This window comes from Rana temporaria, chromosome 3 (genome assembly GCF_905171775.1).
Source record: "Rana temporaria chromosome 3, aRanTem1.1, whole genome shotgun sequence".
NCBI classification, from domain to species: Eukaryota; Metazoa; Chordata; class Amphibia; order Anura; family Ranidae; genus Rana; species Rana temporaria.
Genome location: NC_053491.1, coordinates 227,184,804 through 227,212,598, shown reverse-complemented (window position 1 = coordinate 227,212,598; position 27,795 = coordinate 227,184,804). Strand labels below are relative to the sequence as shown.

The window sequence follows — 27,795 nt, the reverse complement described above, 5'->3', positions numbered from 1 at the left end:
GGGGGAAGAACACATGCCGTTTTTTTATTTATTTATGATTTGGCATGGAGTTCCCCCTCAAGATTCATACCAGACAGTGCCTGGTATTGTCGGAAATCAAAGTCGGATCCCTGTTCATTGAAGTTGGTCGCATGTCAGACTTCAAGTCGCAGGGCAAAGTCAGATCCAAAGTAGTAAGACTCTCGTGTCGTACCAGTGTGAACCCAGCCTTATTTTCAAACTTAAGTGAACAATCTGAAGTTAGAAGCCGATTGGCTACCGTGCACAGGAGAAAGAGAAAAAAAAAACAACAAACACACACAAGCTTCTTTGGGGCAGATTAGACATTTTTTTTCTGCCTTTTACATTGATGACCTGAACAAAATCATGGTAAAACCGCTGCAAAATTACATGCCTTTGAAATGCTCATATGTGTGAATGCAGCCTAAAAGTAGTAGGTTTTACTACCCCCCCCCCCCCCCCCCCCAACTATACTTACCCATGCAGCATCGGTCCCCCGACACCTGATGCTGTTAAGATGACAAGGCCATCCATGGCTCAAATGACATCCTAGCTAATCAGAAACCAGGGGAAATGCCCTCTACATATGGACAGCTTAAGACAATTCTTTAGTCAAGCACTTTCTTAAAAAGGAGGAAAAGCATGAAAAAAAATTAAAAAAATAAAAAAAAAAAAGACAGAAGAGGTATATAGGAGATAACATACAAACTTCAGAAGTGTGGTGTTCTCCCGTAGAGCTCCAATGCAGCCTGCAAATCCCAGCACAAACATAATAGCCCCCGTGACCATAAAGAGCCACACCGGGTCAAATCCACCCAGGTCTGTGATGGATGAGATGTTGGAGAGGACTCCCTGTGAACAAAAAACAGCCATAATATATTAATGATTCTTAGAAAACCAAAAACTAAAAAAAAAAAAAAAAAAAAGTGTACATGTAAAATTTTATAGAAATAATAAATGCATACGAGCTCTAGACTTTTTTTTATGTTTTGAATAAGAGATTGCCCTTTATTTCCTGTCCCCGGGATACTACTAGAGGCCAGGGAAACATTTTCATTATCTATGGAAAACAGCAACGCTTGTTCCATTCAGGACATCAGATCTGTCTCTATACTGTTAGTTTTGGAACGGGATCTGTGAAAAGCCATTCTTTTGATTACAACCAATCCCCTTTCTGGAAAATGCTTTGAGATAGTGTCTGACCTTTAAATCTTTATTATTTAGTCAGAACTGGTCAAATAAACAAGGCATCAAACTATGGATTAAAGTGTACACAAAGTGAGCTTTTCTTACAGTTTAGTCTATGGGCTAGTAGTGTGCCAATCATGGGAACAGAAACCAGACAATATGAAGAATTTAGGCGCAATCAAGGAGAAAAATAAAATAAAAAATAAAAATAAATCTCCAACTTTAGGCATTGGCTGACACACACACACACACACACACACACACACACAAAAAAAAAAAAAAAATGGACGTTTATAAATGAGCACTTCTCAATACATCCTTATGTATTAATCTAGATATTGGGACTGTCGACTAACCAAACATTAATATAACTCTGCTCCTTCTCTCCTTTCACTCTTTCCACACACTAGATCCAGCCCCTCGTTAAAGCTCTTATTGGCTGTGTCAGGGCAGATACTATTAAGTATTCACATATGGAAATGTTCCTTCCTGACAATTGTTAGGGCCCTTTCACACGTACGGACCGTATGTCCGCATTTTCATCCATCCGTTGCGGATGAAAACGGGACATACATGGGTCCCTATGCGATTACGGGTGTCAGCGGATGACCATCCTCTGACACCCGTAATTTGTCCGCCTCCGCAAACATCCGCATTTTCGGACGGAAGAAAACCCTATTTTTATTCCGTCTGCCGGATCGGATGAACACGGACATACGGTCCATGTTCGTCCGATCCCCCATAGGGGAGAGCGGAGGAAAGACAGGGCGGTCCCTGCACAGTGTGCGGGGACCGCCCTGTCAGCTGCCAGCTCAGCTGGGATTTTACGGAGGATCCCTGCTGAGCTGTACGGACACACGGAGGCGCATCATTACTGATCCGCCCCGTGTGAAAGGGCCCTGACCCATAAATATTTTATCCAATTGGATGAAGAGCACATAATTTGCGGCTGGATTTATAAACGTCCGGACTAGTGCCGTGTCTGTTATTTGCGAGTCCTGTCAGTCATTCAAGTTCATGGCAATCCATTTTCATACGATTCCATTTTTTAAGATGTTTTGTATAAACTGCTCTTTTTTCATGTCATCTTTGGAATAAAATTATTTTGTATTAATTCCGATTAGATCATTACTTGTTGCTATAGGTAACCGCCTTCAATTAGCCTTCTCTTAGGCTATTCTAGATAGAGATAGAGAGATATGTTACAGCAACAAAACCCAACCGGGTACATGATCAATTATAGGCAGCATTACCAATGACCTATACATTAGTGGTTTAACTTGCGCATCCCCCTCTTCCCAAATCTCCACCTTTTTTGGAACCTCTCCATATACAACTGCCAGCCTCTTCTTCGTTTCCACCAAAGATTTACAAAAGCAGAGCCATGCACACAGTATGCGGTAGTGTGATGATCTACAATAGATAGGGCAACTACAACTTTCTCACTGAAGCCAAGACTGTCAACAATTAGGAGAATCTGCTTCAATAAAACATGCTGCCTGAAACCAAAAAGAAGCTGTAATCCAAATGGTGTACTGGGCAGTTTGTGGCAAAAATGTGCGCACTGGAGGGGGGAGGCCTTTGAACCGTGCAGCTTTATTGTATCCAAGATTACACAAAAAAAAAAAGACCCTGTAGACCCATGAAGCACCCAGATGTTTAGGCACGGTTGCTATTAAAATGTATTTGCCAAGTGATATGGTGAAAGTTGACCCAATCGGCCAAGGCAACCAATTCTGGAATTGCTGCACTTCTCTCACTAGATGGCCTGGTATCTGGTGACATTAGATACAACAGGGGCATTGCAAAGACAGATTAGGAATGAATGGGGTGTCTCAGCCAATGGGCAGGGGTTTTCTAGGGTCCCTTGGCCTGCTAGGAGAGCGTATTTAGGTGGAGTCATGTGATCAGGGTTCTGTGCCACCTGGAAGGCTGTCTGGGTGGACATGTGTCATATTGCCCTGAGCTGCTAGGCCAGAAACCGAAGGCCTATCCCAGGGACATCTGGCTGCTAGTCTATCAGAGCCTATCCAAAAGTAGTGCAGGGTTGGAACTGCGGGCTTGTAGTCCAACCAGAAGTAACGGTTCCACTGGCCGGGGGACCCCAACGTGGTCGGAGGTAGAAGGGAAGCTGTCCCTACAAAGGGACCATCCACCTTGCTACTGGAGACCATTGTGAGCAAGCTGGAGGCCAGTATCAAAGCAGACTTCTTGCTAACTGGAGGATAGTGAAGTGGGAAATGGAAAAAAGGGGGTATAGTACTGCGCTGCCCAAAATAGTGAAATAAACGAAAAATCTGCCAGCACCAACAAACTGAAAATTTGTGACAAGGTATGGGGAAAAAAAAAAAAAAAAGTGCAGCGGAAAAGCATCAGCAAGTGCCAAGTCAGGGACCCAATGGGACAGCAGAGGTGACGCTTGTAGAGTGCCAAGCCAGGGACCTAATGTGTCAGCAAGGGTAATGCTTGAGGAGTATCCGAGTGCCAAGCCAGGGACCCAGCAGGGAAGCGGGGGCGACGCTTGAGGAAGATACGGAGAGCTACAGTGAAAGAGCTCAGGGGATCCAGGGGCTAGTGGATCTGAAGTCTAGTGAGAGAGACACTGGGAGCTTGTTGAGTGAAGACCCACAGTGAGTGAGTGTGGGGTAAAGAGAACTGTTCGAGTGGCAGAAAGTTAAATACCATTACCGTTTGTAACAGCTGCAAGATTGTTGCCATAGGAGACAGCGGTCCTACCTATACAGAATTGGTGTCCGTCTGGAGGCCTTCCCCTGTATAGCTGTCTACCTCTAGAGGCCTGAGTCTGCCAACTAACATTGCATCTAGCCAAGGGAGTCCTGGCCCTAACCTTCTCTCCCACCGTTCTGGTTAAGACACAATGGGGGTTATTTACGAAAAGCAAATCCACTTTGCACTACAAGTGCAAAGTGCACTTGGAAGTGCAGTCGCTGTAGATCAAAGGGGGACAGGCAAGGAAAGTAAAACAGCATTTTAGCTTGCACATGATTGGATAATAAATCAACACAGCTTCCCCTCATTTCAGATCTACCCCTCGGCTTTACAGCGACTGCACCTCCAAGTGCACTTTGCACTTGTAGTGCAACGTGCATTTGCCTTTCGTAAATAACCCCCAATAAATCACTTTGCATTCAAATGGTGTCTGGCGCCCACTTGTTCATGTTGCACTACACCCACTGTGCCTTTTAAACCATGCTACATTGAAGAATGACAGCTGGGAGGTCACAATTGGGCTTCAGAGGGGCCCCCAAAATTTTGATACACTAATTTAATACTTTAACGGTACCAGGTAATTATGGACATCTATGTCCAAATGTTAGCGGGCCCTCTGAGTGGTCCCTCTCTTTCTATTGTAGCCAAGGTTTGGACCAACTACTGAAAGTACCAAAACAAAAAAAACAAACAAACACAGAAACATGTATAATATTGCATCGCAGACCCTCATCTGCAAACAGTGACGGGACTAGGGGTAGCTGCCCTGGGCACAGTGGTATATGAGGTGGGGGGCACCATGTGAAGTCTTCCTGTCTCTGTAATCTGACAGAAGTATTGATGGCAGCATTACTACTACTGTCAGCATATATATGTGCTGGGGATGAGTCTTTGTACTAGGAGGGGGAGGGATTTGCTCTAGGATAAGAAATTTGGGGGAAGGGAGAGGATTTGTTCTGGGGGGTGATTTGTAGAGGATGTGCTAGGAAGGGTGCTTACAAACCAATAGGCTGATATGCAGATCCTGTCTAGGTAAGCACTTGGGATGCCACAGTAAACCCAAAATGACCTTTAGTGAACTAAGCAGTACATATAAAATCATAAATATAACACAGGTGATCAAAATCTGTGCAAATACAAGTGTCCAAAAATACTTCTACAAATAAAGTACATTACAATGTAAACAGTAGGATGGATTTACTAAAGCTTGAGAGTACAAAATCTGGTGCAGCTCTACAAAGAAACCAATCAGCTTCCAGGTTTCTTTGTCAATGCTTACTGGAACAAGCTGAAGTTAGAAACCAATTGGCCATCATGCACAGCTGCACCAGATTTTGCACACTCCAGTTTTAGTAAATCGCCAACTGCACTCGCAGTAGTGAATAAGGAGAAAAAAAAAAAAAAACACAAACACACACACACACACACACACAATCTTAATTGGCTGCAAATCTTCCATACATACACTAGAATGGGCATTCACAAGACACCAATACTACAATAGAAGGTAGCCAAGCTTAAGGATTTGAGTGACTTTGACAAGGGCCAAAATTGTAATGTCTAGACTGGGTCAGAGGAACTTCCAAACTGCAGCTTTTGTGGGATGTTCCCGGTATACAAGCTCACCTTGCGCAGAAAATGTTTTCTATAGCTTTATGAAATAATAGACTGGTACTTGCCTTTTCTGCCCATGCCCACAATCCAATAGCCAGGAAAGAAGCTCCTAGTAACTAAGGAAAAAGAAAAAAAAAGCATAAACAGGTTAGAATATACAACATTGTGAAACTACAAAATTACTGTGAAATGCAATTCTTTGTTACAAAAACACATACTTGCAACACACCTAAAATAGACATTTTAAAAATTACAAGATCTTAGGCTGCATTCACACCTGAGCGTCGGTCGTTTTTTTCTGCGTTTTTTTCCGGTGTTTTGTCACTCGTATTCATGCTTATTTGCGCGTTTGCATACAGCATTGTCCGACGTTTTTGTACTTCGACGTTTTTTATTTTAGCCAATAGGAAAAAATGATCATCTTTTCATCACTTGTTGCTATGTTGGTAGATTTGTTTAATCTTCTGCCTGGGTGAAAAGTTCTATTGATTAAAGCGACAAAACGCCCGTTGTCGCGCAAGTCGCTTGAATCAAGCGTTTCCATTACTTTCTATGGGAAACAGAAACGCTCAAATACGCCCAAACCGCCCGATACGCGCGACAAAAAAGGGTCCGGAACTTGTTTGAGCTACAGGCGTTCGGCTTGGATATGTGAACCATCTCCATAGAGAATAATGTTATTTTTCCCCTCTAGCGTCTTTGAGCGTCGCGCTTCAGGCGACAAAATGCCTAGGTGTGAATGCAGCCTTAAAACCGAGCCAAGCACACTTCTAAAATGCAGTTCAAAACAAAAAGGTTTAAAAATGTTATCCTTGTTATACCTTTGTATATATTAAAAAAAAACAAAAAAACAAAAACACACACACACACACACACACACACACACACACACACACACACACGTTCTTGGATTTTATATACTTATTCCAGGATGGTTTGTGAATCAAAAAGTTGAAACTTAACCTCTCAACTTTACAAGCTGCATTACATATTTCTAGCCAACAAGCATTGAGGCCAGACTGTCAGGAGGTAGTCAACCCTCTCACAAAATATATATATATATATATATATATATATATATATATATATATATATATATATAATTAAAAAAACACAACACCAAAAACATTTTTTAAATGAATAAAGAATAAAATGATAAAGAACAGCATGTTACAACCCGACCTTTACAGAACAAAAGGCCATAGTTCTCTCACAGTGCAATATTCAGCACAGCACAAAGAATTTACTCCCACAACACTATCACATTCTAAAGATCTTGCTTTCCCTTTTTGTCCTACACAATTGCCCAAAGAAAAAAAAAAAAAAGAAAAAACCAAACAATGAACACATTGTAGACATTTTATCAGTTCCGTACAGAAACGGTTAATCCAAAAAAGGTAAACAAGATTTTTTTTTTTAGTAGTATACCATTAGTCATGCAGTCTGCTAGAACTCTGCACATCATTATCACAGACCAAAGCCCTGTACATAGGCCAAATACGGGGCAGTATCGGCCAGTTCAATAGAAACCAACAGACATTTAACCTGTGCGTGCAGCAGCAGCCAGTCTGGCTTCGGTCAAAGGGCATATGGCCTAAAAAGGTCTGCCGATCGGCATCCAAACAGCACTCTCAGCCAATGTCCTGTCAGAACACAATAGCTCGGGGGAAGAGATCGCTTTTTACATTCAACCCAATGGCTTGGGGAAAAAAAGAAAAAAAAAGCAAAACACACACACACAGAGCTTGGGAGGGGATCATGTACTAACAATCCAATATTAGTGCAGTGATCTCCCCCACCGAGTTATTGTGGTCTGACAGGGAGGCGGGCGTCGCGCGCGCACGCACACACACACACACACACACACACACACACAGTTGGTGCTCTCAGCCATCGGCAGCCCTTTTTCAGTCACGTCCCTGCGACAAAAGTCAGAGCGCGTTCTGTACACATGGGCCAAACGTCGGCTGGTTTCTTTTGGCCTGCCCGATGTGTATGGGGCTTTAGTACAGAATCTCCTCGCGCTTCAGTCTTTTCCCTTCAGCCTGCTGGGTTTATATATATATATATATATATATATATATATATATATATATATATATATATATATATATATATATACATACATACATACATATACTTAAAGCACACCTCGTCCCCCCCCCCCCCCCACAACTTTCCATCTACTAAATCTTCTGTCCTTGTTGTTTTAACTTTGGATAGTAAAACTTTTTGCCAGTAAATACCTTATACAGTCCACTTTTTATTTGTCTGGTCATTAGCCTAGGCTTAGGACATCATGCATAGCTCTCTCAATCTTGTGAGAGTTTGCCAGAGAGGGGGGGATGAGTAATAAGAGGGCCAATGAAAGCTGCAGAGCTGCAGGTGTGCCTCTGTAAAGCCAGGAAGAGAAATGGCAGCAGCATAAGCTGCCCACAGTTAAAATGGTCTTAGTGGAGGGAGATTTCTGCAGCAAATTAGGCAAGTACAGAATAAAATATGCAAAGTGGTTGGAGAGAAGCTTCAGAATGACATTCAGATTCAGCCATAGTGACAAGCAAATTCAGAGGAGCAGGATAGAAAATTTACTCCAAAAAAAAAGGAGACTGTCATTACAAACATTTGAAACTATTGTGCATGCTCAGTTTAAGGGACCATAGTTGGAGAGGTACTTGGAAGGCAAGATAAAAAAAAATATATATATAATAATAATAATAATAATAATAATAATAATAATAATAATAATAATAATAATAATAATAAGAGGCTGAAAAACGTGAAAAAAACCTTGCATGTGCACCATTATTTCGCATGCTGCCAGTGCCTTTTGGCAGGCCAACAATCAGCTGCAATGAGTGTGGTCTAGCAGTGAAACATTTTAGGCTTCATGTACATAGACTAGGTTGACCACCGGCCACGGAAAAACAAGACATTGCGGCCTGGCAGTCAAAATGGTACTATCCTGAAGGTGATTCTTCCGTGTTCAGGAGAGGGAGGTTGAAAACGCAGCAACTTCTAAAGTCTTGTAAAAGCCTATGTGTACATGGACATATAAAAAAGGTAGAGCTGCACCATTCTGGCCAAAATGAGAATCAATTTTTTTGGCTTAGAAGATAGATCACGATTCTCGCAGCATAACATTTTTCACATAAGTAATAAAAATTGGGCCAACTTTACTGTTTATTTTTATTTATTTTTTTATATTCATTGACGTGTACCCCCCCCCCCCCCAAAAAAAAATTGCATTGAAAGACCACTGAGCAAATACAGTGCGGCATAAAATATTGCAGCAATTTCCATTTTATTCCCTAGGGTCCCTGTATAAAATATATATATTTTAATAAAAATATGTTTGGGGGTTCCAAGTAATTTTCTAGCAAAAAAAAAAAAATATTGATTTTAAAGCCGAGCTCCACCCTGAAAAAAATTTATTCAAAAATGCTGCAAAAAAATAAAGATTTTTTTATTTAATTTTTTTAATATACATACCTGAAGTGCCTGTTGCTAGGCAGATCGTCCCAATCTGCTACTTTCTGATTCACAGTCCGTCTTCTTTCTCCTCCTCACGCTGCCTCCTGAGGAATGGGCGGGGGGGGGGGGGAGAGGTGTCTTCTGGGACACACAAGGTCCCAGAAGACATGGCATATTCATGTAGCGCGGCTCGCACATGCGCAGTAGGGAATCGGGCGGTGAAGCCGCAACGCTTCACTTCCCGATCCCCTCTCCGAGGATGGCGGTGGAGCAGACGAGACCTGAGCGATTGCTCAGCTTTGGCTGCAGTCATCGCGGGTACCCTGGACAGGCAAGTGTACTTCGTAGCTGCTGACTAAAAAAATAAAAATACATTTAAAACCCCTCTTTAAAGGGGTTGTAAAGGTACAATTTTTTTCCTAAATCGCTTACTTTACCTTAGGTGAGGATTTCTTTACCTTAGATGAGGATTTCTCAAAAGACAAAGGACATTTAAAAGCAAAATGGGATGAGGCAAGTGAAGGAGGACTGCACAAAAGGTAAAGTAAGCCATTTAGGAAAAAAAAAAAAAATTTGTACCTATACAACCCCTTTAACTTAAAGTGGAGGTTCACCCCAAAAAATAAATTTTTAACATTAGATTGGGCCTAATTACGGGAAGCAGAATCGGGTGTTTTGTTTAAAATCAATGCAGTACTTACCGTTTTACAGATAGATGTTCTCCGCCGCTTCCGGGTATGGTCTTCGGGACTGGGCGTTCCTATTTGATTGACAGCCTTCCGACCGTCGCATACAGCGCATCATCAGTTTTTGAAAGTAGCCGAACGTCGGTGTGCAGGCTGACGCGCTGTATGCAACCGTCGGAAGGCTGTCAATCAAATAGGAACGCCCAGTCCCGAAGACCATACCCGGAAGCGGCGGAGAACATCTGTAAAACGGTAAGCACTGCATTGATTTTAAACAAAACACCCGATTCTGCTTCCCGTAATTAGGCCCAATCTAATGTTAAAAACATTTTCGGGTTAACTCCCGCTTTAAGAACCAAGTGTCAGAAAAAGATTTGGACTTTAAGTGGTTAAACTTCCTGCATTTACACACAGATTTGCTCTAAGACGGAAGTTAGTTACAATGTTTCATGTTATTACAAACTTGGCCGACTGCCCAGATTTCTTTACACAAAAGAAGTTTATCCTTTTGATCTAAGTAGGAAGCATTAGTTACAATTTTTCCGGTTAAGAACTTGGCAGACTGCCTGGATATTTTCTTTTGACATCAAAGTGCACTTAGAAATACAGTCGTAAATCTGAGGGGGAAGATCTGAAATGAGGGGAAGCTCTGCTGATTTTATTATCCAATCATATGCAAGCTAAAATGCTGTTATTTTCCCTGCATGTCCCCCTCGGATCTACAGCGACTGCACTTCCAAGTGCACTTGCAGTGCAATTTCAAGTGCATTTTGCACTTGTAGTGCAAAGTGGATTTTCCTTTCATAAATAACCACCATTTTCCTAAATAGCTTCCTTTACCTTGGTGCAGTCCTCCTTCACTTACCTCATCCTTCCTTTTAAATGTCCTCATTTCTTCTGAGAAATCCTCACTTCCTGTTCTTCGGTCTCTAACTACACACCGTAATGCGACACTTTCTCCCTGGTGTGGAGAAAGCCTCTTGAGGGGGGAAGGGGCGAGCAGGAGTGTCAGGACACTCTCTACTTTGCAGATAAAGGAGCTGTGTGATAGTGGGCGTCCTGACACTCCTGCTCGCCCCCTCAAGAGGCTTTCTCCACACCAGGGAGAAAGCCTCACATTACTGTGTGTAGTGACAGAAGAAGAACAGGAAGTGAGGAGTTCTCAGAAGAAATAAGGACCTTTTAAAAGCAAAATCGAAGGATGAGGTAAGTGAAGGAGGACTGCACTAAAGGTAAAGGAAGCTATTTAGGGGGGAAAAAAAAAAAAAATATATTCCTTTACAACCCCTAAACTCAAGTTTAGAAGCTGTAAGCAGATAAGCTCCAAGACCCTCAGCCCTAACCAAGGAAATGGTTTTGAAAGTGTTAAGGCCAATGCCAACTTTTTAATGTTGTGCCCTTATTGGGTAGATTTCCAACTTCTTCCTTCCTGTGCCAGGGGAGATCTCCCCAAGGTGACACAAGATAGAGGCCTAAAAAGGGCCAAAACTATAAGATCTCTGCCCAGACCCCCTGCCCTTAAAGCGGTAGTAAACCCTCTCTCACCTGTTTTACCTACAGGTAAGCCTAGATTAAGGCTTACCTGTAGGTGTTTGCAATATCTAATAAACCTACATGGTTTAGGAGATATTTGCCACAAAGAATGCACCGGTGCACCGAGAATAACCATTCACAAAACCGGCAATGACGTCTTCGCCATTCAAAGCGGCGGTACCCAGATGTAACCTTCCCGGAGAGATGTCTGCGGCCGGAGGGGGAGACGAGGACGGCTTTGATCTAAGGTAAATAATTCATAATGACCTAGTATGCTAGTCATACTAGCTCATTATGCCTTTGTCTTGCAAGTTTTTTTTTTTGGGGGGGGGGGGTATACAACTGCAAAAAAAAAAACACACACACACACACACACACACACACCTTTAAATGGCTCCCCTGCTCTGAAGGTATCCATGTTCCACTAGAGATGTTCGCTAGATACAGACAATTTCAAGTGCACAGTATACAAATACAGTCAAAAAGGGACAGGGCTCCCAGCTTCACCCGCGTAAAGCTGACCCATCTAGTTGTACATTTTCAGCCAAATACTTGCACGGGTATACACATAAGATGGTGCCTAAGCCACTAGGTTATAAATTACACGTACACACAATGAGTTTATCAGATAAAATGATCATTTTTTTGCATGCTAGTCTCCATATCGAAAAAGGTTACTAAAACTACAAAAAAAAAAAAAAAAAACACAAATTTGTATGACAATACAAAATTTGAAAGCAACGTATTGGTATTGCATTTTTGGATTAAAAAAATCATGAGAAATTATGCGTTTGTCCCTTAGGATAACTTTGGATGAATAGCTGTGTACCAACAATCACGATTATCGTATGATAGCTTTGAAAGTGGTATTTTTTTGTACGACTTTCTGATCGTGTGTACTAGGCTTTAGACTACACAACGGATTGTGTCTCAACAAGCACTCTCTGCCTGGGGGAGGATACCAAGTATTGTATTTGTACCACACCCAGGCCAAATGTGAACTTCCTTACAGCAGACACCCACATTACTCAGCATGCCAGAAGGTCATGTGACAGCGGTGTATAACCTCAAGCACTGACGTATCGATACCTTTCATATGAAGCGACACGCACTTCGCAGCCAATACAGAAACGTGTCCAAGGACTAAAAAAAAAAAAAAAAAACACAAATTTGGGCTGTTCATACTTTGTACAACTTTACAAAGCATTCAACAAATGTGCTTCCTATCTGAATAGGTGGAACGTACAAAAACATATTTTACATTGGACTTTAAACCCAAGGTCTTCCATTCTTCTGCATAGTTTTGTAGCTAGAATTTAGCAATCCTTGTGTGGTTATTGCAAGGTTCACTGAGCTTTTAAAGGACTTTGAAATATATGTGTGCCCCCCCCCCCCCCATTTTATAAAATAAAGTCCTCTTTTCTCATAAAACATTGAGCTCTGAGGAGGACTTATTAAAAGCAGCTTTTGCAGAGCAGCGATGCATGGTGAGGGAGGAAGACTTGCAGCATGTGATGCTTAGCCTGTGTTGGTAGGAGGAGGGGTGAACACTGAGGAGCTATGCATGAAGATTGCTTCACACCAGGGAAAGCCAGAGCTGGGGGTTGAAGGGAGAGATTTCCCACAGCGATTCCGGTCAGTAACCATAGAAACAAACTGCTCAGGCTGGGTTCACACTACGGTTTTCCCGTCCGTCAGCCGCATACGATTTATATGGAAAACCGTATGCGGCTGAAACGGACGGGAACGTATGGAACCGCACATATGTGCGTTTTCCATTGACATTAATGTTAAAGGAAAACGTATGCGGTTGCCATACTGTTTTAAAAACGACCGCAAAACCGTGGTTGAACACGGTTTTGCGTACGTTTAAAAAACGTTTTGCCAGCAAATCGTACGCACCCGGATGCATCTGAGTGCATACGATTTGCAATGCATTGTCTATCTATACGTTTTCCCGTCCGTGCCCGTACGTTTTCAATACTGAAATCGTATGCGGCTGACGGATGGGAAAACCGTAGTGTGAACCCAGCCTCATTCTGTTTAGCCTGTATCCACATCCCCTACAATCTCTTTACATAAGGTGGGTGTAGCCTACAGATCTACTGTTGCACCTATGGATGGCCAGCTCCATGCTGTCTAGAAAGGTCACTGTCCCCCGATACAAGATCTGCAGGAACTGTACACAGCCTCATAACAAAATGTTATGCTGGTCATTCTCAAATGTGTTTTTTTTTTTTTTTTGCTTCAAATAAATTCGCAACCACCCCCTCACACACACACACACACACACACACACACACACGACGTGGCACATGTCACACCGATGTAAAAAAAAAAAAAAACACACACACACACACACACACACACACACACACACACACACACACACGAACACTATACTGGCCAAATGGTTTCAAAATTCCAGACTGGCTAAAAACAACTTCAACTTATCCCATCTGATGGCAATGCGTTTTGGGCATGGGTTCCTTTCCTGTGCCATCTCTCGTCCACTGGCATTAAAAAAAAAAAAAAGTTTGTCATAAAATTTTGAAAAACAGGCAATTTTTCTTTGATGTGTGCTGATGAGGCAGCACAGAGGGGCACTGATAAGGCAGCACCGATATGCACCAGATTTTCAATGATCGCTTTGCAAGAATCCATTTTCCACTTAAAGATAATCTGCATCCAGAGTCGTGAGTATACTGCTGTATTTACATAACCGCACACATATCTATGGGTAGTTGTGTGCAGCCCTCCCGAGGCTCCTGGTTGGTGAAACACATTTTATATCATATAGCCCCAGGCAGTTGTGTGCATGGAGCTAAAAAAGGAGAGAGACTAAAAACGTATTAGGCCCCATGCACACGAGACGCTGCTAAACTCGAGTTCAGAGGCAAAACGCCGCTAAACGCAGCAAAACGCGGCACAAATAGTTTGATTCTGAGCTTGGGGAGGGTCTACAGTGTTTTGGAGATAAACGCGGTAAAACGCCGCAAAACGCCGCGCAATTCGCGGCAAAAACGGGTGTTTTAAATGCCGGTTTTTGCCTTTGAAAAGCTGAGATTAGAGGCGTTTGTAATAGCGTCTCGTGTGCATGGGGCCTAAATCTACCACATCTAGACTGGTAAAGCTGCAGCCCCGATCCTCCTCTTCTCTGGTCTCCCCACACCACTTGCTATGGGTGCACTTGTGCATGCTCACTCACGCACCCTGCTCTGTGTATCCTTTGACACAATGTGGCTTGGCACGGTCCCCTCTCCACTAACGGATTAGCAGCAAGAGCCAATAAGTAGGGCGAGAGCCTCCAAGTGCAGTATGCAAAATTTAATAAAGTGCACAAAGGGTTAAGCCTAGGTTCACACTGCTGCGAATTCAAAATCGCGGTAAAATGCGCGATTTTACCGCGATTTTGGCCGCAATTTAATGTAAATCGCGGCCCGAAATCGCAAAAAGTAGTACAGGAACTACTTTTTGAAATCGCAGATGCGGCGTCGCACTGATTAGGACAGTGCCATTGCCGACAATTGCCGCCGATTTGAGATGCGATTTGACATGTCAAATCGCATCTCAAATCGTTCCAAATCGTACCCAGTGTGAACCAGGGCTCAAAGCACTTACAATATCGTTGAGTGTTAAAATCAGGAGTCCTCATCTGCGGCATGTGTCCCAACCTCGGCACGGTGGTAGAGAGCAGCTGTAAAGAGTTCTTGTACGTGCTGGAGAGCGGATGCAGCAGGGAGGCCTGTATTCCAGGTTCACTGCGGGACACACGAGGATGATGTGTCAGTGGGGAGAAGGGGGCGGTAATGCGTTTTGGAGCTTGTACGGCTCCTTCGTCAGTGGTCTGACCAAGGAGCTGCACATGTTCCGAAACGCGATTCTACGTGCTTTTAACCCTTTTTGCACTTTATTAAATTTTGCATACTGCACTTAGAGGCGCCCCTTTTCTTTTTATCTTCATAGTTGCTTCTCCGCTAACCAAAGTGCTGCCAGATGTGCCATTGCATCACCATCATCCCTCTCACCAGTTATCCACCTCCACCAGAGCACCCTTATTTCCTCTCCAAGTAGGGAGAGAGCCTCTGCTCTTGTGCATGTTGCTGGATCCAACGGGGAAAAAATAAAAAATAAAATAGATGCATCAGTCCGCAATACTCAGCTGTGTATTTAGAGTATTGGCAGTGAACACAAAAAGAAGTGGGCTTCCTTATACAACGCATTTGACTTGTACAGACTTTAGTCATGGATTGGGAAAGCCATTAGGATGGTGCTGAAAATCTGGAAGCACATTTTAGCTGCTTGCCTCACGCACTTTTAAGTCAGCAGAATGGCATGGGCAGGCAAAGCTAGCATGTATGCTTGTATGTACACACACGTTGCTTTGAATCTGCTGCCTAGCGGGCGCGCGCCCGGGGCTCCATGCTCGTGGACTCTATGTCCACTGGTGTCCTGCGAGCGTATAACGTAACGGAATGGGGGGGGGGGGGTGCCTTTGTAAACAAGGCATCTCCCTGTTCTGCCTAGTGAAATGACACCGATTCCTCTCATGTGTCAATGTCAATTTTGTTTGGGAGCCACGTCACACGACCGCGTAATTGTCATTTAAGCGACGCAGTGCCGAATTGCAAAAAGTGGCCCGGCTGCCAAATCGTTGGGGGCTGAAGTGGTTAACAGGAGATCAATTGCCTTTTATCAACAGAACTAGAAAATACCTTGAAGATCCAAGAACACTGCTCCACATAGCTTCCTCAAATAACTGTAAAGTAAACCATCAGCTCCAGGCAATTTTTCACAGCAATCATCACTCAGACGATCAGTCTTTACGCTTCAGACACCTGTACTTGCCATGAGAAGGATTGGTTTGCATTATTCACCTGAAGCTTTTAATAAAAAAATAAGGTAGAATATTACCTTTGTGACGGGTCTTCTAAACTGATCTACCGGTACTTATTTTGTCAGCTTCTTTTGGCATGCAACCTGAGACTTGGTGGGGGAATCGTCAAGCAATGAGTCATGCACCTATCCATTGCAAATCTGGCATCAATCACCACATTAAAGAGAACCTGTGCTTTGCCCATTCTAGGTACAGCACATAGTATCCTTTAAAAGCTAGTCACTGCAGCAACACACTTTCCTTCCTTTCGCTCTCCTGCCAGCAGCAAAAGCAAAGCAACCACGTGTAAGCCAGGGCTCGACAAATCCCGGTCGCCATGGCGACTAGAAATAGCATCCTGGCGAGTGGGGTCTTGGCTGGGAAGGTGGACATGGCCCGGGCCTCGTAGGCCTTCCAGACACAGTACTGCCCGTCACTGTCATTTTGGAATGCGATTAGCGGCGTCAGCAGGAATGGAGCAGTAAGAGAGCACTTTAATATTTGTTTCATTAGGACCGGCGCTCTGCGAACTAGGCCGAAGCCTCGCCTAAAAACATCCTGACTGCAGCTCGCCGCGATCCTGGGAAAAGGCTGCGAGCGGCATCCGGCCGGATGCCTTTTGCGGCCTTTTCCCAGGTTTGTGGCGAGTGGGATGTTTTAGGAGAGGCCGCGGCTTTGTCCTAGTTCGCAGAGGGCCATTTTTTTGGGCGAGGCCGTGGCTTCGGCCTAGTCAGCGGCCTTTTCCCAGGATCGCGGTGGACTAGGCTGAAGCCGTGGCCTCGACTAAAACATCCTGCCTGCAGCTTGCCGCGGTCCTGGGAAAAGGCCGTGAGCGGCATCCGGCCACGAGCAGGATGTTTTAGGCGAGGCCGCGGCTTTGGCCTAGTCGAGTGCTGGTCCTATGGAACCGGCGCGGTGTACATCAGAAAAAAACACACACACACACACACACACACACACCTTGATTCGAACCGTGAAATCTTTATTATTTTTTTTTTTTTTTAAATCAGATTTTTTGGGGGGGCCAATGACAACTACAAATTGTTTTCAAGATCCTTAAAGGGTCACTAAAGGAAAAAATTTTTTTAGCTGAAATGACTGTTTACAGGGCATAGAGACATAATAGTTAACTGATTCATTTTAAAAATGATTAAAAATAGATAAAAAAACAATCATATAATGTGCCTGCAGTGTAGTTTCGTTTTTGCTGTTGTTTGCTGGTTCTCTGATGTACAGAGAGCCACTAGAGGGCAGTCAGCCAATAGAGAGCAGTGATACTTTGTCTAAAACTCCTCAGCACCAATCCAGTTTCGTTTTACACACAGCTCCTTGATTAGTGACCACCGTGAGAAATCTCCCAGTACTGTGGTTATCGGGAAAAAGGCAACCAGGAAGTGTCCAGAACAGAGAGGATTTACAGCAACATGAAAGCAAAAACGAACAATGAGGACATGAAACCAGGACTGCAGCAAGGTAAAGGAAGCTATTTAGCTAAAAAAAAAAATTCCTTTAGTGACCCTTTAATTTCAAAACCTCACTCTTGGCCACAGAAGGGCAGGATTGATGGAATTAGAATGTCAGCTGCTTTAGAGGAAAATTATTTAATTTGTATATAAATATAAGTATGCCATTAGTCTGTCAGAGAACATGGTATAAGAGGAAAACGGCTCAGTTGTTTCTCAGGTAGCAGCTATATTAAGGTGTCTTGTTAAAGAAAACTTGTGACTAGCAGCAAATTGGGTGCCAAAAATAGAGAATAAAATGGCAGTTGTTGCAATACTTTGTCACACTGTATTTGCGCAGCGGTCTTACAAGCGCACTTTTTGGGGGGTGGGGGGGGGGTGGGATCTACATTTTTTAATAAAAAAATTAGACAACAGTAGAGTTAGCACAATTTTTTTTTATATTGTGAAAGATAATGTTACGCCAAGTAAATTGATACCAAACATGTCACGCTTCAAAATTGCGTCCGCTTGTGAAATGGCGACAAACTTTTTCCCTTTAAAATCTCCATGAGCGACATTTAAAAAAAATTCTACAAGTTGCATGTTTTGAATTACAAAGGAGGTCTAGGGCTAGAATTATTGCTCTCGCTCTACCAATCGCGGCGATACCTCAAATGGGGCCCGTTTTCTGGCTCCTAACTTTTTTAGCTGGCTCCTAGATTCCAAGCAAATTTGTCAAACCCTGGTGTAAGCTTCAAGATTGTGTCTTGAGGTTCACAGACACAGCGGACTTTACAGTGCCAGAATTGAGCATTGTATGCATTCCTGCACCTGAAGTCACAAGTGTTCATACAAAGCAATGGCCAGCAGCGTGTACAAAACAGGTTGAGAGACGCCATAGATTTACCAACGCAAGCGCACATCAGCAGTTTCACGTTTACAGGGATGGATCAACGGCCCTGAATCCAGACAGCTGGACCTGATGTAAGGGATGTCAACTGCCTGGCAGACAACTTGCATGCCTCTGTCCAACCAACCATATAGTGAACACATTACAAGGGCAGGTAGGGAAAACTAAATTTCCTTAAAGCGGGGGTTCTGGGTATAATTTATTTTTGCAAGTTAAAAATTACATTAAACATATTAATAGCTCCCCAATCGATCAGGAAATCATTGCAAACACTTGCCTTATATGCTTCAGCTCATGTTGTGGCCGTTTACATCATATGTGTGGGCATCTAAATCCCAGTTCCTGTTCCCTGTTTTCGTGGAGAGGTGCATGCTGGGCAAAGAGTGTAATTTCCCAGTGGGCAATGGAGTCTTAAGCCAGGAAGTTGAACCATGAGGACTAGGAACTAGGCAGATTACGAAATCTGCCTAGTAACAGCCAGATAGAAGCGAGTAAAATGTATTCATTAATTTTTTTTACATTAAAGGGAATCTTTTCATTAGAAAGTTCATTTTTAGGGTGGAACTTTTTTAAAACATATGCTTGGCTTTTAACAAAACGACCCCTTGCACACCAAGGCAGTTTTCAGGCGTTTTAGCGATAGAAATAGCGCCTGTAAAACCCCTCCCATTCATTTCAGTGTGACTTCACACTGTGGCGGTGCGCTTGGGGTACGTTCTGAAAGTCCTGCAAGCAGCATCTTCGGGGCGGTTTGGGAGCGATGTATACAGCGATCCCAAAATGCCCTGCCCATTGAAATGAAAGGCCCGTGCCTCAGAAGCGCCGAAACATGGGCGCTTTTAACACGCTGAAACCAAAAATCGATTACCATTTTCCTAATCGATTAATTGCCCAGTAACACAATGGGGTAAAAAAAAAAAAAAAAAGAAAAAAAAAGCCATTTATAGTACAAAAAGAGCAAATAATTGCCATTGTAAATATTACCGTCACTGTTCCACAGTCACGCTAGGCTGTTGTACCGATTTGGACTATAAACACCTCCCTTACATAAGGAGGTGGTGGTGCGTTGATAGCTTGGAAATTTGATAAATGTTTGAGATTTCAGATCAGTACACAGGTATTTCTGTACTTGGGGGGGGATTGATTGAATTTATAAGAAATATTAAATATTTTTGAAGTACATTAAAACAGAATTTGTCTACAGCAGCTTTCATTTTAAGTTTATTAATGGCCCTTGAAGTCAGGCCATCCATATCCGATGCAGCAAAATAAAATGCAACTCCTGTGGGAATGCAAGATAATTCTCTGACCAATGGAACTAGAGAAAGGGGTTTCCATAGAAACTACATACATAACTTCATCTGAAGGAATGTTTAGAGAAAAATCAAAGGCTTTGGGCTAAATGCAGTTATTACTTGGTTGGTGGTTTTATTGGATGGGTAACTGCGTAGCCTGAAGGGATGTGCGTCGTCAAACATCTGCACATTATACAGTCTCTTGTATAAAAGTGTCATTCTGCTAAGGATCCTTCAAGGCAGAAGTTTAAAAGAAACAAATAACTAGAAATGCAAACACGAGAAATAACCATATCCAGATGCAGTATAAAACATGAATAATGCGATTTAAAGTGGCGCTAAACCAAATTAAAATAAATAAATCCCCATCTCATGCTTTACTGTGACCTGATAATTTTACCTGGTAATATCAGCATCAGCCAGCACATCAACATATCTATTCACACAGCAATGCTCAAACTTCTGTACGGAGGTTGACCAAGTTCAGTGCATATTCCTATGTATGTGTGAATGTGGCCACCCTCCTCCACATGATCCCGCCAACATTTACAAGCAGTGTAAACTCCCTATTGATTACATCCCCACCCACACAGCACTGTCCTTAGCATTCACAAAGAATGTTCCTGCATTGTCCCATCCATTTTCTTTCCTCCAGACCAGTGGTTCTCAACCTGGGGGTCGGGACCCCCTCGGGGGTCAAATGATAATTTGCCAGGGGTCACTGAATCCTGCGCTATTCCTGAAGCCCGCACCACTCTCCCAGACTTTTTGCAGCCACCCAGCAGGGCTGTCCCTGGAGCCTGTGGCTGCCCAGCTGGGTTATACCTGGAGCCCACGGCCACCCACTCAGCCTCTTCACAGGTGCCCATTCAGTTCATGGCTGGGGCAGAGACTTGAGGTCAGCTGACTGGTGAGGAATGTGAAGTGGGATGGGCTAGAGGAGACCCCATCTCCTGATTTCGGCATAGGTGTCACTGCTGCGAGAAACCACAAAGTCAGAGACACAGTGAAGCCGGAGACACAGTGAGTGTGATTATAGTTGCCATTAAAAGGACTCAGGGAGCGCTAAATGTCTGTGGTTTAGGCGAAAATTACGTGTCATGGCTTGGGTGTTGACAACTCATGCTACAAAAATAATTTTACTGTTAGGGGTCCCCACAACTTGGGAAATTGTATCAAGGGGTGCCGGCACTAGAAGGTTGAGAACCACTGCTCCAGACCATCCACTCTTTGCTTCCATCAGAGGGAGGCTCATTAGGGGCTAGTGTACGAGTTACCTCCCTTCTTCACCATTGCCAAGCTTGCACTTTGAATCATGTACTTGTACTCCCTAAGACTACATTCACACCCAAGTGTTTCGGGGGGCCACAGGCAGAAACATATGTTTCTGGAAACGCAATATAATAAAAAACACACCGCCCATTTTACAAAATTAAAATTGCTGATCAGGCTGCTTTGCTACCTAAAGTGGTGTTCCACCCTAAAAATGAACTTTCTATTAACAGCTTGCCTTCAGTGAAAAAAAAAAAAAAAAAAAAAAATAATATAAATATATATATATATATAAATTATTTTTTTTTACACTCACTTCCATCATGCTGTTACTAAGCAAATTTCATAATCTGCCTAGTTCCTGGTCATAGGTGGTTCAACTTCCTGTCCTAAGACCCCATTGCCTCCTGGGAAATGACACTCATGTCCCAGGAGTCTGAGCATTACTGTGCCAAAAAAAAAAAAAAAAACAACATTAATGCAACATGAACGCTGCTTTTTTGGTTCAATACACTTCAAATGGAGAAACCGCAGGAAAGCATGTAGTGTGTTTTTGCTGCGATTTGCATTTTTAAATCTGCCTAACAATTTTTTTTATTGGAAAATACCATGTGGCTTTACAGCAAAAACACTCAAAAGCAACAAGCAGATGTGAAGAGTATTTACCACTCTAGCATCGAGTCAGACCTCCGATTTGTTTATGCAGTACAGCTTTGCACAAAGTCGTCATGCATTCAACACACCCGAGTGTTGGAGGTGGTTTCTCATGTTGGCACCCATGTTACTTACCGCAGTGAATGACGGGGGGGCTGTAGACATTCCATATACTCAGAAGCATCAAATGTTGAAGACTTTACCAGAAGCTTCATCACTTTCATGCAGTGGCGTTAGGCCGGCCATACACTGTTTGAATCTTGGCCGGTTCAGTAGGAATCGGCCAAGATTCGAACCGTTAATGGGCATTCTGAATGTACCAAGTTGATCAACTTCGGTACAGCCAGCATGTTGCCTTCTCTTGGCATTTATTGCTTTAGTTGCCAACAATCACTGTATTCTCTCAGCTTGGATGGCTCCCCCCTCCAACCCCAGCTGAGAAAAGAAAAAAAAAAAAAAAAAACCATCGCAGATTTCCCTGTCAACACGGTTTGTGTTGATGGGGGGGAATCGTGCAAGTTCTCTTTCCACAGTGCTTGCCATAGGATAAGGCTGGCCATGCTCATAGCCAATTCCTGATGACACCAGCTGAAACCTGTGGGATAACCTGGTCAGCGCCCTCCTGCCTGGCATTACTCAGTTGAAAAGCTGAAGAAAACTTGCATCCAGTCAGGTGCAGGCTCTAGTCTTATATTGACAGCCAGTAGGGCCGGTGACTTAACATCCTTGTTCCACCATATGGGAAGTTCCACACCCAACTGCGCAGACTCCGGGCATGCGCAGTAATAGGCTATGGGCAGGCTACGGAAATAGCTGAACGAAACGGCTGATCATCAGCTGTTAAGAGGAACACAGCTCGGCAGATCACTTTTTGTGTCCGCGGCATGCGGGATCCCTGGGCATCGGAGAGGGGGGGGGGGGCGGCAGATCACTGGCGGAATCGTCAGCTAGCTGCTGAGAGGCTTGCACACGGCGCTTTTATTTACTTTTTTTTTTTTTAGTTTGCATTCATTCGTTTTTTGCATTCATTTAGTTTGCATTCATTTTGCATGCGGGATCCCGGAGCACCGGAGAGGGGTCTGTTGTGTCCGCGGCATGCAAGATCCCAGAGCACCGGAGAGGGGGGGGGGGGGCTGTGTGCGGCTCTATGGGGCTGACAGAGCAGGAGGAGCTGACTGACTAAAGAGCAGCCCATCCAGGGCACCAGTCAGCCTCAGGGAGGGAGGGGGGAGAAGACGACCATCTGAGAAGTTCCACAACCGACTGCGCCGACTCCGGGCATGCGCAGTAGCAGGCTACGGAAATAGCCGAACGCAACAGCTGATCATCAGCTGTTAAGTGGAACAAATACCATAGCTGGAACAAGCTTGGCAGATCACCGGCTGTCAAAACACAAAGGCTGCAGTGGAAATTTGTCCGTCCATGCTGTGTAGTGTGTATGAAAGAATCTGTTGGTTTAGAAGGGGGGAAAAAAAACCTAGACATTCAGCTAATTACTTGACTCCTCTCCTCCTTTTTTTTAAAACAGATTTGTCAGTATGTTTGATTAAAACCTCTCCCTCATCCGAGCTTCATTCCTAGCAGAGACCTCTGCTCTTTGCCCTGTTAGCATATTGGATAGCACACAGTTTTTTTTAAATACCACCTGCACATGGTTTTGATAATGATTTCTTGAACTACATATGACACATTTCCGCTCTAACTTTTTATTATGGCCGATAAGGATCAAACAATACGGTTTAAAACTAGACCATGTACAGTAAATGGGAGGTTAAAGGAGGGCGCGTGTGTGTGGAACAGAAAATGTATGGACAGCCGCACTCCAAAAAAACTTTTGATGTTGTTTATTTAAAAAGGATAAATGCACTACAAATCACAGCAAAAATTCAGGGATGAACAGCCAACGCATTTCGCACTATTAACTAATGCGTAGTCATAGCTGAGGGTGTATGCGAGATAGATAGATAGATAGATAGATAGATAGATAGGATAGATAGAGAGTTCTACTTTGTATCAAGAACTGCACAAGCACCAGATTTATGATCATCACCTCTGGCCAGGAAGTAGATGCTGACCCTAGATCAGTGGTCACCAACCATTCCAGCCTCACGGACCACTAAACTTGCAATTTTGAATCCTGTAGACCATGAATTTTACATTCCTTATACACACACACACACGATGCTCCAGCCCTTTCAATGTGATCTTCCTCCATTAGAAGCACAGACTGCATTTAACTGGTTAACGACCAACTCACCACTATATACGTCGGCAGAATGGTACAGCTGGGCAAATGGCACCCCCACCCCCCTGAAAGGTGCTAAATGTTACACCGGAGGGGGGAGGGTTCTGAAAAGCAGAAGTTTAATTTTTGGGTGGAACTCCGCTTTAACCCCTTCTAGCCCCCTAGTGGTTAACACATTGACTGCCAGTCACATTTATACAGTAATCAGTGCATTTTTATAGCATTGATCGTTGTAGAAATGTGAATGGTCCCAAAATAGCATCAAAAGTGTCCGATATGTTCGTCATAATGTCGCAATAACGAAAAAAAAAAAAAAAAAGTATTACGAAGAATACGTAGCGGCCTAAACTGAGGAAAATACCCCCCCCCCAATATATATTTTTGGGGGATATAACAAAAAAAAAAAAAAAAATAGATATAGATATAGCTTTTTTTCAAAATGGTCACCATTTTTGTTTATAGCGCAAAAAATAAAAACTGCAGAAAAAAGGAATTTTTGTTGTGACCCACTTCACACTATTGTCAGTTAAAGCGACGCAGTGCCGAATCGCAAAAAGTGGCCCGGCCAAATGGTCCAGGGCTGAAGTGGTTAAAATAAAAAAGCCAATTCTACACCCGCCGCCCCACTCAAAAAAAAAAAAAGGTATGTCTGGAGTTGGGCTTTAACCCATTAATTACACCCCCCCCCCCCCCCAATACACACACGTGTCGGGGTGCCTACACGTGAAAACGTTGATTGCGATGCATGCCTGAGTCAGAGCAATAATGCCAACACAAGACCTCCTCCAGAACACTAAACTCATATCTATAGGGGCTTTTGAAGCGTGGCCCATAGAAAACATAGGTTATTGAAGTTTGACGCCATTTCACAGGCACACAAATTTAAGGTATATTTACTTGTACGTTTCCAAAAATGTGGGCAATTTATTGCGTTTGTTTGCCCTAAAATTCACATTAGTGTGTTTGAATTTTACCTTTGCAGCAATATCATGTGACAAAAAAAAAAAAAAATATATATATAACAAACACACACACACACACACACACACACACCTTTAGGCTCGATTCACAGCTATGCATGTTGCTTTTGAGCATTTTTGCAATGCTTTTTGCAGTGCTTGCTGCGTTTGACGTGCGTTTTTACTGCCATTTGCAATTTTTTTTTTTAGCCAGTAATTTTTATTTTTTTACATTTCCTTTAACAACCAGCTATAAACAGGTTGAAAAAAAATAAAAAAAACACGAAACGTGGCAAAATGCGTTTTGGATGCAGGACCATTGAATTCTATTGCATGCAAAACGCTGCTTTTTGCTGGAAAAAAAGTCCCTGACCCTTTCCAAAAACGCAGAGGCACAAAAAAAGCGTTGATGTGAACATGTTCCAAAGGAAACCATGTTAAAAAATGTCCTTGTATTTCTGCAAAATGCAAAAAAATAAAATAAAAATGCATTAGTGTGAATGGAGCCTTAAACCTTCCATTTACTGTACATGGTCTAGTTTGAAACCATATTGTTTACAAGGCAATATGATGCTTATCGGCCATAATAAAAGAGGTAGAGCGGAAATGTGTCATATGTAGTTCAAGAAATCATTAATTCATTATCAAAACCATGTGTAGGTGGTATTTTAAAACAACAGTGTGCTATCCAATATGTTAACAGGGCAAAGAGCAGAAGAGCAGAGGTCTATGCTAGGAATGAAGCTTGGATGAGGGAGGAGTACGTTTTAAACATACTGACAAATCCGTTTTATTTTTTTTAAAGGGGGGGGGGGGAGCAGTCAAGCAATTAGTTGAATGGCAATGATTGCTTAGCTAGCTTTTTTTCTAAACCAACAGATACTCTCATACACACTACACAGCATGGATGGACAAATTTCCACTGCAGCCTTTGGATTTTGACAGCCGGCCCTACCAGCTGTCAATATAAGACTAGAGCCTGCATCTGACTGGAGTTGAATGCATGAAGACTTTGTGCAAAGCTGTACTGCATAAACAAAGCAAAGGTCCGATTCGATGCTAGAGTGGTAAATACTACCATTTTTTGTTTTTGTTTGTGATATGAAAAAAATCTATTTAATTTAAACCAATTTTGGCAGTGTGATTGAGCTACTAAGATTGCCAGTGTAGCTCTTATTTGTCTCCCCTCACTTGTTATTTCAAATAAGATTGATATTATTATACAACAAAAAGGAACCAGGATGATAAAAATTCCAAATGTCCAAGTCAATGTTTTGTATCAATACGTAGGAGTTAGACTGCATACCTTTGATGGTTTATACAGGAAGCCCCACACAGAAAATCGGGTGCGTTCCTAACAATAGCAGGAAATGGAGAGGAAGAAGAGGTGCAATGGAAAAAGATGACAAATCTACATATTCAGCAGGGACAACGGAAAGAAGCGCGCTTTGGTATCCGGCAGAATTGCCTCCATTCACCAAACTAGAACAAGCATTTTTTTGCGCAATGAGGACTAAAATAATCTTTGCTGGAAATAGAAGTTATCTCTTAAGACTTGAACCGTTTTCAGACCGCCCCTATGTTAAAAAAAACAAAAAACTGCAGTGCAGCCGCTTTGCACCAGATCACGTACATGTAGGTACGCACGCCACCCCATCTCCGCTGTCATTCGGTACAGCGCAAGTCAAATACCAGGTCCCAGACATTTATGACCAGGGCCTGCTGATCAGCTTACCAAATCACAGTACAGAGCCCTGTGTTAACCAGCTCTGTACACTAAACAGAAAGGGGAAAAAATGTTTTAAATAAAGTCAGAGAATAGAATTCTCACCAATTACTTTATATGGGTCACTGGTGATGCCCGTGTCAGGATTGCCAACCGCAGAATCAGTCCCACTATATGTTGCTGATCACCACCATTACAAGAATATATCACACACACACTAAACTAAAGGAACACTTTAAAAACACATCAGATCTCAATAGGGAAAAAATCTCATGCTGGATATCTATATATCCTGACCATGCCCGCCAATGCTGCCAATCTGTGCTTTGTCCTTAACCCTTTCACGCCGAGCGTACGCATATATGCGTCCTCGGCTTTCAGGGGTTGTACCGGGATGATGCCTGCAGCCGCAGGCATCATCCCGGTACCGTTGTTTAGAGCGGGCGATCGGCTTTCCAAACATAACAACCGATGCGGCTAAAAGCCGCTCGGTTGTTATGCCGGAGGAGCGGGAGGGGACATCCCCCCCCCTCCCGCCGCCTCTCGCCGCTCTGACCGGGCCTCCCGTCCCACCGGGAGACCCGATCCACGATCCGGCGCCTCCAGCGTCTCGGCGCGCTCTGAAACAAAGCCGTAAACGGCTTTGATTCAGTGTGCGCATTGAAACCACGGAAGCGGCGTCATGACGTCACTTCCGGGTTTCTCGGCTGCCAATGGCGCCGGATTTAAAAAAGTACACAGTATTCAGAATCGCCGTTTTCGGCGATCTGAATACTTTGAAGTGCAAAGGAGGGCTCGGAGGTCTTTTAGACCCCGATCCCTCCATAAAGAGTACCTGTCACGACCTATTGCTGTCACAAGGGATGTTTACATTCCTTGTGACAGCAATAAAAGTGATCAAAATGTAAAAAAAAAAAAAAAAAAAAAAAATGTAATATTAGAAAAAATAAATAAATAAATAAGAAAACAAAAAAAAAAAATTTTTAAAGCGCCCCCCCTCCCCGCGAGCTTGTGCAGCAAAGAAAGCGCATACGGAAGTCGCGCCCGCATATGAAAACGGTGTTCAAATAACACATGTGAGGTATCGCCGCGATCGTAAGAGCGAGAGCAATAATTATAGCACTAGGCCTACTCTGTAACTCTAACCTTGTAACCGTAAAAAAAGTTTAAAGCGTCGCCTATGGAGATTTT

At 43.2% G+C, this 27,795-nt stretch overlaps 1 protein-coding gene across 1 annotated transcript in view; it reads right to left on the bottom strand.

Moving 5' to 3' along the window:
* TSPAN17 (tetraspanin 17) overlaps positions 1–27,795 on the bottom strand; it is a 67,977-nt gene that overhangs the window by 27,497 nt on the left and 12,685 nt on the right. The window contains exons 2-3 of the mRNA XM_040344398.1: positions 5,598–5,648; positions 706–852 (exon numbers count right to left, since the gene is read on the bottom strand). Of these exons, the coding sequence (XP_040200332.1) occupies positions 706–852; positions 5,598–5,648 (198 nt within the window). The remainder of the gene's footprint in view (positions 1–705; positions 853–5,597; positions 5,649–27,795) is intronic.